At 37.9% G+C, this 16,096-nt stretch overlaps 1 protein-coding gene across 1 annotated transcript in view; it reads right to left on the bottom strand.

Moving 5' to 3' along the window:
- The window catches only part of GABRA3 (gamma-aminobutyric acid type A receptor subunit alpha3), a 368,385-nt gene that overhangs the window by 201,456 nt on the left and 150,833 nt on the right, over nt 1-16,096 (bottom strand). Inside the window, exon 3 of the mRNA XM_035011687.1 lies at nt 1,358-1,479. Coding sequence (XP_034867578.1) covers nt 1,358-1,479 — 122 coding nt within the window. The remainder of the gene's footprint in view (nt 1-1,357; nt 1,480-16,096) is intronic.

Genomic DNA, 16,096 nt, shown 5'->3' with positions numbered 1-16,096 from the left:
CCCAACCAAAGAGTTAAGAGATCTGTACACTGAAAACTAATGAACACTTATGAAAGAAACTGAAGAGGACACAAAGAAATAGAAAAACATTCCATGCTCATAGGGTAGAACAACAAACATTGTTAAAATGTCTATACTACCCAAAGCAATCTACACATTTAATGCAATCCCTATGAAAATACCACCAGCATTTTTCACAGAGCTAGAACAAAACATCCTAAAATTTGTATGGAACCATGAAAGACCTGGAATAGCCAAAAAAATTCTGAAAAAGAAAAACAAAACTGGAGGCATCATGATTCCAGATTTCAAGCTATATTACAAAGCTATAGTCATCAAGATAGTATGCTACTGGCACAAAAACAGACACATAGATCAATGGAACAGAACAGACAACCCAGAAATGGACCCACAACTATATGGTCAACTAATCTTTGACAAAGCAGGAAAGACTATCCAATGGAAAAAAGACAGTGTCTTCAACAAATGGTGTTGGGAAAACTGGACAGCAACATGCAGAAGAACAAAACTGAACCATTTTCTTACACCATACACTGAAATAAACTCAAAATGGATGAAAGACCTAAATGTGAGACAGGAAACCATTAAAATCCTAGAGGAGAACAAAGGCAGCAATCTCTTTGACTTTGGCTGTAGCAACTTCTTACTAGACACATCACTGGAGGCAAGGGAAACAAAAGCAAAAATGAACTATTGGGACTTCATCAAGATAAAAGGCTTTGCACAGTGAAGGATTAGTTTTGTAAATTACTTTGTTCTAAGAAAATGCACATTGAAGTATTTAGGGACAAAGGGGTATGATATCGGCAACTAGTTCTCAAATGGTTCAGGAAAAAAATTAAATTCATACATCTGCATACTTGCCATTTCAGTACAGCCCATCATATATTATAATGCATTTATCTCATTGTGATCATATTGCTGATCATACTAAACTAATGGCCAACTAAGATCTCACCTAGCCAGCAGGTTGTTCCTCACTGGAATTTCAGGCTGATATGTGCTCAGGGTTTTGACAACAAAAGCATGCTTCCCAGATATGCCTGGGCCACACCTCCTGTTCAGGCAGGGATTGGTATTTTGTTACCAGAAATGGGCTTGGCCAAATTTTGTGGTATAATACCCTATAAGCATTTAGCTAAGTAAAATTCAGAATTTTCCAAAACCATACCAGGGAGATTGACCATAAAATGAAGGGTTAGAACTAATTTCTAGTGCTCAGAAGGATGAAACCCGACTTTGCACTAAACACACTGGTCAATAGAGTGTTGAAGGTACCTTAAGAATCTTTTTAGATGACAATAACCAAGAAAATGATCTTAAAATAGTAACTGACCTCCAAGCCCAGGTCGTAGTCGGTTATCATAGCCATCCAGAAGACGGTCTAAAATTCTGGTGAATATGGTGATGTTGTCCGTGCTGTCATCAGGAATATCTGGGGCGTGCTTAGGAGAGAGTCTGAGACAGTGGAAGAAAAAGAGATAAAAAATAATATTCTTCATAGGAAACAATTACATGTGTAATTACTTTAAGAAGACTTCAATCAATAGAGTGGGCCAAATAAATAGCCCGTTATCTTAACCAAATCAGCACTTCCTATTCATCACAATGATTATCTGTGTAAAAGGCAGGTGGTAGTCACTATACTTGAGGCCTTACTCCAGCTTTCTCAAGAGGTTAACCAAACATGCTCCAGCTCCAACCCAGTAGTGAAGAAACACAAGCAGAAATTAACAGAATGTGCCTGTGAACAGTACCCATCATAAAGTTATTCACCAAAGGGCACCTGGGTGGCACAGTCAGTTAAGTGTCCAACTCTTGGTCATGAGATTGAGTCCCGGGTTGGACTCCATGCTCAATGGAGTCTGCTTAGGACTCTCTCTCCTTTGTCCCCCCCAACACAAAATAAATAAATACATCTTTATAAAGAAGTTATTCACCAAATTTTGCTGCATGAATGAACAGTCTACAAAATTAAAAAAGGAAAATTGTGTTACAAAGAACTTATCCCCCTTCTAGCCTAGAGAAGCATAGGTTCACAGAGCAACAGAGCCAGATTGTTGAAGTGCATTTAGTCTACCTACCTACCACCCTATGGAGATAGGGCAACAAAACAATAGTACTCCATTAAATGTTAAATCTACCAGGACTCTTAGGAGATTCTCTAATTTTTCTCATTTTATACATGGGGAAATAAGCTCAAAGAGGACACCACCAAATTTGCCCCAATCATATTGCTAGTGAGAGGCTAAAATAGGACTAGAATCCAAGTTTTATAATTTTCTATTGACCCTCAGCTACCTCCTGATTCTCCAGTTTGGATGCCTTCTGTAAGTCTTTCCAAGCACTAGGCACTTTGATAACCACCTAATTCAGGTCCAGGCTGACTGATATTTTCACTTTGTGAGGAGGGGCTTGTTGTGGTTTCACAGGACTAAAAATGACACTCTCTGCATAGTTTAGGAGAAAAGAGGGTATAGTGAAACTGATGGCTGTTGCCAAGGATCAAGAAGCATAGTGTAGAATCAATTAATAAATTAGGAGTCAGGAATCCCGGGTTCTACTGCCAGCTGTATTCATGATTTGCAGTAGACCATTAAGCAAGTTACACTATTGTATCTATTCTTACCTAGGACCCAGAAGGTTTCCATTAATAGATATAACTGTTCCTACCAACCTGTTAGTCAAGTCTATAAAAAACATAAAATAACAGTTGAGAAGGAGTCCTAAGAGAGAGTCAATATGTCTTCCCACAAATATTTATTCTTAGTGGCTACAAAGGTTCCTTTTATGAAAAAGACCCTGAGAAAAGTCTACAGAATAAAAACATCAAAAGTGAACAGTTCTCACTCTAAACTGCCACTCCAGCAGATAACCTTGGAAAAGTCATTTTAGACCTCAATTTCCTTAATTCGTCAGCCTAATTCAATTCACTTAATCATTTAATACATCTTTATTGAGCATCAACTATGTGCCTCTAACTGTTTAGGTATTGTGATAGAGCATAAAAAAGGTAAAACAAGGTGAGTAATCTTTCCCTTGCTTACAGGGTTGCCGAGAGAATCAAATGATAACATAGATATACATGGAAGGAAAAAGGGAACTTGGCTTAAAGAGTCTAGAGACATACATTTGAATTTATTAGTGTGACCTTAGGCAAGTCATATAACACCTCTAGTAATAGCTTTCTCATCTTTAAAATCAAAATAACTTCACAGATATGTTGTATTAATATTAATAATATATTAAGATTGCCAGGCTTAATGTTTAATATCTGGAAGTATTCACAGTTTGTTTGTTTTTTTCTTTTTTGAAATAGTACTGTATGCACTTGAATGCATTATTCAAATGCAAATAGTAACAAAAAATATTGGCACCCCCATCAGCCAAAAGACATAAAGAAAACTTTGGCCAGAGAGGCACTAGAACCCAGTGAAGAATAGAGATGATTGGCTGGGTTAGTGGACAGAGCACTAGAAGTGATACAGATACCTCACTAGGGAGGGGGAAGAAAGGAGGGAACTATACTGCAGGGCTAACAAACTGACATTAACATGTTGAAGAGATAAATACAGACACCCTTCAGGTGAAGCCCACACTTAGCTCAATCCACCAATATTCTGAATCCACCTTACATAGACTGTGGAGAGAGAGGCTCAATTGATTTTGTTCACACCACTTACTCATTATCCCTTAACTTTCACTGTGGGGACTCTTAACCCTGGTTAGCTTAATTCAATTTCTGGGATATAGATCTATAAATTGAGTTAAAAACAATTTCCTTGATTGTTTAAAGCAGATAGAAAGGAGAATCCTCACAGAGTTATAAATTAGCTATAAAGGGCTTCAGAGATTCTATTCACTCCAGGTGGATTGATAGATGGGAATTCTAAAGCCCCTGAACATAATTTTTTAACTGCCCTGAGTGTTAATGGGAAAGCTAAAATTTGGAACTAGAATTATTGAATATGAGATATACTATATACTATGCCATCTCTCTTACTGAAATACTAACTTCCATGACAATGCATTTCCATTCCTTGCTGATGTGTTGATTATGCTAGCAGCATTCTACACTAATAACTTATAAACTTTTAAGTAAAAAAAAAAAAATCAATGCTATTAAATATCACTCCAAAACAACTTTCAATAGGTTTCACTGTGATTTTGTACTTGGCTACTAATCATTTTTTCTCCTAGTGTGCACTAAATTATTGTATGGAGAGCTGGAAGGTTTAATCTAAAACCCAAGTCAGAATTCTCTCTTCAGTAATTCAACTGCAACAAGATGAAAATTCTGTAGTTTGTTCTAATCCAAAGTAGTTTAGGGGAACAACAAAGACTCATGGTATGTCAGCATTATGGAGAGTCTTAGAGATCATACAATAATTTTTTCCCACTTTACAGATGAAAAACCTAAGACACTGATAAGAGAAAGAAATTGTTCAAAGCCACATGCTTATTAAGTTGATAAAAATTGATGTGCCCATGCCTATTTTGCCTCATATCTGTTATTACCAATTAGATTTAATATTAATAATCCATCATTTAAACATGAAAATAATGTTACTAATATGCTATGTATAGGTAAGGCAAGCTTAGTCATTTTTTAGATCTAAAGGTGGAATAGTACTAAGTCCATAGAGAATGAACAGAGTTTTAGTCCTGGCTCTGCCACTAACTGATTGTGTGACTTATTTCCTTACATGTAAAATGGGGATAATAATATCCTATCTTAGAAAGTTTTTGGAAGAAACAAATAAGATAATAAATAAAAATTTGCTTCATAAATGGTAAAGCTCCATAAACACTGAGGTTGTTTCTCTGCCATCCTCACCAACTTCTGAAAATGTAATGAGACACCTTTGCAAGACAGGCACTTTTAATTTAGTCATTTTTCTGAAGTTTTATCTTGTTCTTTCAGTTGGAGCATATTCCTCTGTCTCTTCATTTTGCTTGACTTTCTGTGTTAGTGTCCATAAATTAGGTGGAATAGCTACTTCTAAATTTGAAGGAATGTCCTTGGGTAGGGATGTCCCCTTTATAGACTGCATGGGCCTGATGGCTTTGGCTGGCTGGCTGGTGCTCTAGGGGGTGTGGGCTGGGAATCCCAGGACACTCAGAGCTGGGGCCACTTTAGTAGGGTATCTGGAACTGAAGTGGGCATGAGCCAGAGGGGAGTCCTGTGGCTCTCCATACAGATGGCACCCTGGCAAGACAGCTGAAGTGGGAGTAAGCTGGGGGAGGGTTTCTCAGGGCATTCCATACAAAGGGCACCCTGGCAAGATGGTTGGAGCTGAAGTGGGCATGGGCCTAAGTGAAATAAGTCAGACAGAGAAAGATAAATATCATATGATTTCACTTATATATGAAATCTAATGAAAAACAAGTGAACAAACAAAAAAACAGAAACAGAAGCATAAATACAGAGAACAAACTGGTGGTTGCAGGCGGGAAAGGGGTGTGGGGATGGAAAAAATAGGTGAAGGGGGTTAAGAGGTACATACTTGCAGTTATAAAATGAATAAGTCATGGGGATAAAAAGTACAGCAGAGGGAATATAATCAATACATTTTAATAATATTACATGGTGACAAATGGTAACTATATCCTGGTGAGCATAGCTTAATGTATAGAACTCTCAAATCACTATGTTGTACACCTGAAACTAATATAACATTGTATGCCAACTATATTTCAAATTAAAAATGTATAATTAAACCTTCTTAGCCTTTAAAAAATAATTTCTGTTCAAGGAAATATACCTCAATAAATGTATTAATATAAAAAAAGAAATACAGGCACTTCTATGCTATGGAACAATATTAAAATCATTAAACATCCTGGGATTAAACCCAGCATAGTGGTAGTAACAGCATTATTTCAACTACATTGAGGTCTTAGGTATATTTATGTTGGGGGGGGCAGGAGAGGCACAGATGGAGCTGCTGATACAGTTCATACAGCAACCCAAAGAGAAGAGAAATTTACTTCATTAAAAGGATATCATTGTCCCTAATACTGTATATCTTCTGGGGGAGAACAGATTTTTAAAAATAAAACAAATTTAAGGAGTTAAGATGGTGGAGGAGTAGGGAACCCTAAGTTCATCTGGTCCCTTGAATTCAGCTAGTTATCAAATCATTCTGAACACCTGAAAATCAACTGGAGATCTGAGAAAACAAAAGCTGCAATTCTACAAATAGAAAAGTGACCACTTTTTGGAAGGTAGGAGGTGCAGAGACTTGAATCTGGAGTGCTATGTCAGAGGATACAGCAGAGGGGAAGGAGCCAACTTAAGGAGGCTACTGCAAAGTATTATAAACAACAGAGTGCAAAATTGGAACTTTTAGAAGTCTGCTACAGTGGAGGACATCCATAGCTTAAAGGTGCTCAGGTGGTGAAGTGGGGTGGAATCCCACATATAACAGTGGTCTAAGGTTCCCCAGGGTCACAAGAAGAATTGAGGTGTCTGAGTGCAGCAGAGCTCCCAGAAGTGGGGAAGCCAGCTGAAAACAGTGAGTCTAGGTCCTCTAGACTGTGTCTCTAGACAGGGGCCCAGCAAAAGGCAGAAACATAGTGAGGCTCCCCCCCTCCCCTGGAAGGAACAGCTTGGGTCCATGCCAGAGGAGTCTGGAAAATTTTGAGACTTGAAACTCAGTTGTGTGGCTGAATAAAAATGCTCAGTCACAGGATGGGTGAATACAGTTCAGACAGAAACCAAGGAGACAAGAGTGATTGCCTGCTTTTCTGTGAGGGCTCACTGAAGAGTGGGGGGCACATAGTTTCAACTCCTGGGCTAGACATCAGGGTGCTGCCATTTTCATTCTGCCCATCCAGGCTGAAAACCTTTAAGGAGCAAAACAGCACCACATAGTGGTATCCAGAGCTGCTTACACTGAGTCTGGCCCCCTGGCAAGGGAGGCACATTTTCAGAAGTGCAAGGGCCCCTGAGAATCAGCACAACAGGCCCTTCCCCCAGAAGACCAGCAGGAACAACTGGCTATCCCCATGTTTACTGATCACAGAGAACTGCAAAGCTTCAGCTCTGGAGGAAAACATATAGCATTGTGGCTTTTTTTTTTTATTCTCTAGTCTTTCACTTGTATTTTTTTCCAGCTACTTTTTATTTCTTTAATTTTTTATTTTTTATATATACTATTATATAGTATTTATAAATATATATATAGTATATGTAAAACTATATATGTATAAATATGTATATATATGCATATATATATACATACATATATACTATACATGTATATTATTTATACATATATATAGTATTTTTGGTTTCCTTTCATTGTATTTTATTTTATTTTGTATGCATATAAGTATTTCTTTCATATTTGGGGATCTAGTTTCTTTTAACAAGCAGACCGAAATACACTCAGAATCTAGTTTTATATTTTGTTCTGTTTTGTTTCTTGTTTGATTTCTTCTTATTTTCTATTGTTTTTGTTTTCTTCTTTTTTTTTCTGTTGTTGTTGTTATTGCTGTCTTTTCTCTCTTTTCTATTCTTTTCTGGACAAAATGATGAGACGGAGAAATTTGCCCCAAAAGAAAGAACAGGAGGTAGTACCAACTGCCAAGGATTTAATCAATACAGATATAAGTAAGATGTCTGAACTAGAATTTAAAACAACGATTATAAAGACACTAGCTGGGCTTGAAAAGAGCATAGAAGACACTAGAGAATCCCTTACTATAGAAATAAAAGAACTAAAATATAATCAGGCCAAAATTAAAAATGCTATTACTAAGATGCAGTCCCAAATGGAGGCTCAGAAAGCAAGGATAAATGAAGCAAACGAGTCAGTGATATAGAAGATAAAATGATGGAAAATAAGGAAGCTGAAGAGAGTGAGACAACTACTGGATCACAAAGGGAGACTTCAAGAATTCAAATCTGAAAAGTGAAATAATACCTGGAAAATATGGGTTCCAGAAGATGAAGAGAGGGAGAAGGGGGCAGAAGTTTTATTTGAACAAATTATAGCTGAGAACTTGCCTAATCTGGGGAAGGAAACAGGCATTCAAGTCCAGGAGGCACAGAGAACCCCCCTCAAAATCAACAAAAAAAGGTCAACACCTCTACATACTGAAGCTTGCAAATTACAGATAGAAAATACTGAAAGCAGTTTAGGACAAGAGGTCCTTAACCTACAGGGGTAGAAACAAGGCTGGCAGCAGACCAGTCCACAGGGACCTGACTGCCAGAAAGGACAAGTATGATATATTCAATATGCTAAATGGGGAAAATGTGCAGCCAAGAATACTTTATCCAGCAACGCTGTCATTCAGAACAGGACAGATAGAGTTTCCAGAACAAAGAAAAACTAAGGAATTTGTGCACATTACACCAGCTCTGCAAGAAATATTAAAGGGGACTCTTTGAGGAAAGAGAGAGCTCAAAAGTAACAAAGACCAAAAAGGAACAGAGATAAGGTACAAGAACATAACTTTACAGGCAATACAATGGCACTAACTTCATATCTTTCAATAATTACTCTGAATGTAAATGGACTAAATGGTCCAATCAAAAGACATAGGGTTTCAGAATAGACTTTTAAAAAAAACAAGATTGATCAATGTGCTGCTTACAAGAGACTCATTTTAGACCCAAAGACACCTACATATTGAAAGTGAGGGGGGGGGCGCCTGGGTGGCTCAGTTGGCTAAGCGACTGCCTTCGGCTCAGGTCATGATCCTGGAGTCCCGGGATCGAGTCCCGCATCAGGCTCCCTGCTCGGCAGGGAGTCTGCTTCTCCCTCTGACCCTCCCCACTCTCATGTGCTCTCTCTCATTCTCTCTCTCTCAAATAAATAAATAAAATCTTAAAAAAAAAAAAAGAAAAAGTGAGGGGGTAGAGAACTATTTATTATGCTAATGGACATTAAAAGAAAGCTGGAATAGCAATCCTTATATCAGACAAACTAGATTTTAAATTAAAGACTATAATAAGAGATGAAGAAGGACACTATATCATAACAAAAGGAGTCTATCAAACAAGAAGATCTAGAAATGCAAATATTTATTCCCCTAATGTGGGAGCAGCCAAATATATAAATCAATTAATAACAAAATTAAAGAAACACATTGATAATAATACAGTAATAGTAGGGGACATTACGACCCCATTCACAGCAATAGAACATCTAAGCAGAAGATCAACAATGAAACAAGGGCTTTGAATGACACACTGGATCAGATTAATGTAACAGATATATTTAGAGCATTTCATTCTAAAGCAGCAGAATACAAATTCTTTTCAAGTGCACATGGAACATTCTCCAGATTAGATCACATACTGGGTCACAAATTAGGTCTCAACTGGTACAAAATGATTGAGATAGTCCATACATGTTTTCAGACGACAGTACTTTAACACTTGAAGTCAACTACAAGAAAAAATTTGGAAGGACCACAAATACATGGAGGATAAAGAGCATCCTATTAAAGAATGAATGGGTCAATCAGGAAATTAAAGATGAATTAAAAAAATACATGGAAGCAAAAGAAAATGAAAACATGACAGTTCAGAACCTTTGGAATGCATCAAAGGCAGTCCTAAGAGACAAGGATATAGTGATACAGGCCTTCCTCAAGAAATAAGAAAGGTCTCAAATACACAACCTAAACTTACACCTAAAGAATCTGGAAAAAGAACTGCAAATAAAGCCTAAATCCAGCAGGAAAAGATAAATAATAAAGAATAGAGCAGAAAACAAGAATATAGAAATCAAAAAATCAATAGAACAGATCAAAAAACCTAGGACTTGCTTCTTTGAAAGAATTAATAGGATTGATAAATCCCTAGACAGATGATTCAAAAAGAAAAGAAAAAATAAATAAAATCATGAATGAAAAAGGAGAGATCACAACTAACACCAAAGAAATACAAACAATTATAAGAGACTATTAAGAAAAATTTATATGCCAACAAATTAGGCAATCTGGAAGAATTAGATGCATTCCAAAAACATATAAACTACCAAAATGGAAACAGGATGAAATAGAAAAGCTGAACAGACCCATAACAAGCAAAGAAATTGAATCAGTAATCAAAAATCTCCCAACAAACAAGAGTCCAGGGTCAGATGGCTTCCCAGAAGAATTCTACCAAATATTTAAAGAAGAATTAACACCTATCCTTCTCAAATTGTTCCAAAAAATAGAAATGGAAGGAAAACTTCCAAACTCAATCTATGAGGCCAGCATTACCTTGATCCCAAAACCAGACAAATACTTCAATAAAATGGAGAATTATAATCCAGTATCCCTGATGACCATGAATCAAAAATTCTCACCAAGACACTAGCTAATCAGTTCCAACAGTACATTAAAAGGATTATTCACCACAACCAAATGGGATTTATTCCTGAGCTGAAGGGGTGGTTCAACATTCACAAATCAATGTGATACACTACATTAATAAAAGAAAGAAGAACCATATGATCCTCTCAATAGAGGCAGAAAAAGCATTTGACAAAATACAACATCCTTTCTCGATAAAACCCCTCCAGCATGTACGGATAGAGGGACCATATCTCAACATCATAAAGGTCATATATGAAAGACCCACAACAAATATGATCCTCATTGGGGAAAAACTGAGACCTTTTCCCCTAAGATCAGGAACATGACAGGGATGTCCACTCTTACCACTGTTGTTCAACATATCACTGGAAGTCCTAGCCTCAGCAATCAGACCACAAAAAGAATAGAAATCATCTAAATCAGCAAAGAAGAAGTGAAACTTTCACTCTTTGCAGACGACATGATACTCTATGTAAAAAACCCAAAAGATTCCACCAAAAAATTGCTAACACTGATAGAGGAATTCAGCAAAATCGCAGGATATAAAATCAATGCACAGAAGTAACTTGCATTTCTATACACTAACAATGAAACAGAAGAACGAGAAATCAAGGAATCAATCCCATTTACAATGGCACCCAAAACCATAAGATACCTAGGAATAAATTTAACCAAAGAGGTAAAGACCCTGTACTCTGAATACTATAAAACACTTATGAAAGAAATTGAGGAAGACACAAAGAAATGGAAAAACATTCCAAACTCATGGATTGCAACAAAAAATATTGTTAAAATGTCTATGCTACACAAAGCAATCTACACATTCAATGCAATCCTTATCAAAATACCATCAACATTTTTCACAGAGATGAAACAATCCTAAAATTTGTATGGAACCAGAAAACACCCTGAATAGCTAAAGGAATGTTGAAAAAGAAAATCAAAGCTGGAGGCATCACAATTCTGGACTTCAAGCTGTATTACAAAGATGTAATCATCAAGACAGTATGGTATTGGCACATGCAGACACATAGATCAATGGAAGCGAATAAAGAACCCAGAAATGTGCCCTCAACTCTATGGCCAACTAATCTTTGACAAAGTAGGAAAGAATATCCAATGGAAAAGACAGTCTCTTCAACAAATGCTGTTGGGAAAATTGCACAGCCATATGCAGTAGAATGAAACTGGACCACATTTCTCAAAATGGATCAAAGACCTAAATGTGAGATAGAAATCCATCAAAATCCTAGAGGAGAACACAGAAAGCAACCTCTTTGACTTTGGCCGTAGCAATTTCTTACTAGACAAATCACTGGAGGCAAGGGAATAAAAGCAAAAATGAACTATTGGGACTTCATGAGGATAAAAAGCTTTTGCACATCAAAGGAAATAGTCAGCAAAACTAAAAGGCAACCTACAGAATGGGAGAAGATATTCACAAATGACATATTAAACTCAACACCCAAGAAAACAAAAAAATCCAGTCAAGAAAGGAGCAGACAACATGAATAGACACTTTTCCAAAGAAGACATCCAAATGGCCAACAGACACGTGAAAAAATGCTCAACATCACTCAGCATCAGGGAAATACAAATCAAAAGTATGAGATACCATCTCACACCAGTCAGAATGGCTAAAATTAACAACTTAGGAAACAACAGATATTAGTGAGGATACAGAGAAAGGGGAACCGTCTTACACTGTTGGTGGGAATGCAAACTGGTGCAACCACTCTGGAAAACAGTATGGAGGTTCCTCAAGAAGTTAAAAATAAAACCACCATATGACCCAGCAATTGCCCTACTAGGTATTTATCCAAAGGATACAAACATAGTGATTTGAAAGGGCACATGCACCCCAATGTTTATAGCAGCAATGTCCACAATAGCCAAACTATGGAAAGAGCCCAGATGTCCATCAACAGATGAATGGATAAAAAAGAAGTGGTGTATACACACACATACAGTGGAATATTACTCAGCCATCAAAAAGAATGAAATCTTGCCATTTGCAAGGATGTGGATAGAACTAGAGGGTATTATGCTAAGCAAAATAAATCAGTCAGAGAAAGCAAATACCATATGTTTTCACTCATATGTGGAATTTAAGCAACAAAACAGATGAACATAGGGGAAAGGAAAGAAAAGTAAAACAAGATGAAAACAGAGAGGGAGGAAAATCATAAGAGACTTTTAACTATAGGAAACAAACTGAGCATTGCTGGAGGGGAGGTGGGTAGAGGGATGGGGTAATTGGGTGATGAACATTAAGCAGGGTACTTGAAGTAATGAGCACTGGGTGTTGTATGCAACTGATGAATCACTAAATTCTACCTCTGAAACTAATAATACAGTATATGTTAACTAAACTAAACTTAAATATAAACAAATAAAACAAATTCAAAATTACTGTGCAGAAGGTGACATCAGCAAGATAGAGGGCTAGGATGTCCCGAAACTCATCTCCCCCAACAAAACAAGAAGAAAACTAACAAGAACCATAAACAACTCTAAATTAGAGAAAACAACTCAGGGAAAACTCTAGACAACAAAGAACCAGCAAATATCCAAGGAGCTCAAAAATCGAGAATGTCTACATAGAAAACTAAAGGAAGTATATTACCTGTGTCATCCAGTCCCCTAGCCACGAGCTGCTACACATCTAGAAGAATGCCCTCAGAGGAAGTTCACCACACAGGGAGGAGAGCAGCAGAACCATAGGAAGCCTCACCATTGTGGATATTTGCAGCTTTTGCTATAGATGTCTCCCACAGTCTTCACTGATATTGATCCCAGCTGATGGAGTAGTATCGAGTGCCCCACTCTGCATCTACTCCCCAGGCTGGAGCTGTTGTCAAAGTGAGACTTACCCTCAGGGGCCCCAGTCCCTGCTATGCCTTACTCTCAGAGAACTGGTATCACAATATTTCATCATATATGAAAGTGGAGCTGCCACTGCTCTTAGCTCACCCCTGGCCCCAGGTCAGGGCTTTGTCCCACCATTACCAGGGCAGCCTCCACTGCCCTGAGTCTGCCCCCTGGGTCACAAGTTGTGCTTTGACAGTCATTATTAGGGCCCTGCTGTTCTCTCCCTGATCCCCTCCCACCAGGTTCCACATCTTGGCTCTGGGTTGTCATTACAAAGTGTGCTACTGCTGCCCTGGCCAACCCCCATCTCAGGTCAAGACTCTAAACTGTCATTGCTGAGACAGGCTCTCACTTCTCTGAACCCTACTCCCTGGGTTCTTGGTCATACCTCTGACCCATCATTGCCATGGGTGCTACTACTGACCTGAGCCCCATGCTCCCCACTCCATGGCAGGTTGTGGCTCTGACCAGTTGCTGGGGCCGTGCTGATTCTATACTGAGCTCCACCTGCAAGTCCTAAATCAAGGCTCTGAACCATCACTACAAGGGTGCTACTGCTGACCTGAGCCCTACCCCTAAGGTTTCAGGTTGGGGGTCTGACCCATTATAGCTAGAACCAGGCTACCATTGTCTTGAGCTTCATCCCTCAGATCCTAGGTCACAGGGCTCCCAACTGGCATTGTCAAGGCTGTGCTGCCACTGTTGTGCCCATCTCCCTGAATCCTTACAGATGGCTTTAACAGACCACCACAAGTTGTGCTACTGCTATTCTGTGGCTGCCCATGGAGGCCACAATTGAAACTTTGACCTGCCATCTCCATGTTGTGCTAGTACAGCACCCTGACCCCTGGACCCATGAGACATAGGTACTGGTTCCATAAGATATCTACATAGGCCCACACCCTAGACACTAGTGCCATAGCTGCAGCAATTGTGCCTATGCCCCAGGACCCAAGTGCTATGGTAGTTCCACATGACCTGATTTGACAAACATTGGTTCCAATAGTGTTCTGAGGGCTCTGAGTGTCAGGACACCCAACCAGGCACTGGGAAGGATCTTCTTGGCTAGAACCTCCTCCCAGAGGCATAAAAGGAGAGGGGGAAGAATAGGAAGACCCCAGCAGCCTTGGCCTCTGAAGATATAAATAGCCCTACCTGCTACTACTACCTGCAGGGCCCCTGTAGGCTTAGCCACAGAAGACCCCTATAATCTGGCCAATGGCAACCTCAGCCAATGGAATAGCATAGAGACTGTACCACTGTGGCTTCTCAGGAACCAAAGATGCTGGATCCCACCCAGCTGGCACCCTTACAGCCACCTCTAGGTGAAAGTCTTTTATTAATGAAGCCAGTTTGAAAAGACTGGAAGAGGTAACAGCACCATCAAATCCACAGACATCAATGCAAACCCATCAAAAACGTGAAAAAGCAAGGAAATATGACAACACCAAAGGAAAAAAAATAATACTCCAGCAATGAGTCCAAAGAAATGGAGATCTGTGAGTTATCTGAAAAAGAATTCAAAATAATGATTTTAAGGAAGCCCAGTGGATTTGGAACACAGACAGACAAATCAATGAACTCAGGAAAATAATACATGAACAAAATGAGAAATTCAACAAAGATCTAGAAATCATAAAAAGAACCAAACAGAAATTCTGGAGATGAAGAATATAATGAATGAAGTAAAAAATGCAATAGATACCTTCAACAGTAAGATTAATCAGGCAGAAGAAAGAATTTTTGAGCTTGAGAACAGGTCTCTTCATATTATCCAGTCAGAAGAGAATAAAGAAATTAGAACGAAAAAGAGTGGAAAAAAACTATACAAACTGTGGGACATAATCAAAAGAAACAATATTTGCATTATGGGAGGAGAGGGGGGAAAGGGACAGAAATTTATTTAAGGAAAAATGGCTGAAAACTTCTCAAATCTGGGGAGAGTTATGGCCATCCAAGTACAGGAAGCTCAAAGATCCTCAAACAGAATTCAGCTTAAAGAGATCTTCACTGAAACATATTATAATCAAGCTCTCAAAAATCAGTGCAAAGTGAGAATCTTGAAAGCAGCAAAAGAAAAAAGAATCATCACATACAAGTGAACCAAAAATACTTTCCCCAGCAAAGCTGTCATTCGGAAATGAAGGAGAGATGAAAAATGTCCCATATAAAAGTTGAAGAAATTCATAACCACTAGACCTAAATTACAAGAAATGCTAAAGGAAGTTCTTCAAGATGAAAAAAAAATGTCCTAATAAGTAATATGAAAACATACAAAGGTATAAAATTCACTGGTAAAGGTACATATATAAATTCAAAATACTCATAATACATTGGTGGGGTATAAATCACTTTGAAATCTAGCATATAGGTTAATAGATAAAAGTTTTCAAAATAGCTAGAGCTACAATAGTATGTTAATGGATACAAAATATAAAAAGATTAAAATTGGAACATCAACATAAACTGTGGGGGGCAAGTAAATACATAAAAGTTGATTATGTCACTGAAGTTAAGCTGTTATCTGTTTAAAGTAGATAATTATAATATATATTTTGAAAGCCTCCTGGTAACCACAGAGCAAAAACCTATAATAGACACAAAAATGATAAAGAGAAAATAATCAAAGCAAACCACTGCAAAAAATTATCAACTCACAAAGAAAGATAGCAGGATGGGAAGAAAGAAACTAAGGAACAACAAAACAATCAGAAAGTAATTTACAAAATGATTATAGTAAGTCCTTATTTATCAATAATTACTTTAAATATAAATGGTTTAAATTGGACACAAAGAGACTGAATGGATAAAAAATGGATTATCTATAACCTGTATTCAAGAAACTCACTTAAGCATTAAGAACACTCACAGGCTGAAAGTG

This window comes from Mirounga leonina, unplaced genomic scaffold (assembly GCF_011800145.1).
Source record: "Mirounga leonina isolate KUSES-001 unplaced genomic scaffold, KU_Mleo_1.0 Mir_101799, whole genome shotgun sequence".
NCBI classification, from domain to species: domain Eukaryota; kingdom Metazoa; phylum Chordata; class Mammalia; order Carnivora; family Phocidae; genus Mirounga; species Mirounga leonina.
The sequence above is the reverse complement of the archived record's forward strand: the minus strand, read 5'-3'. Positions and strand labels throughout refer to the sequence as shown.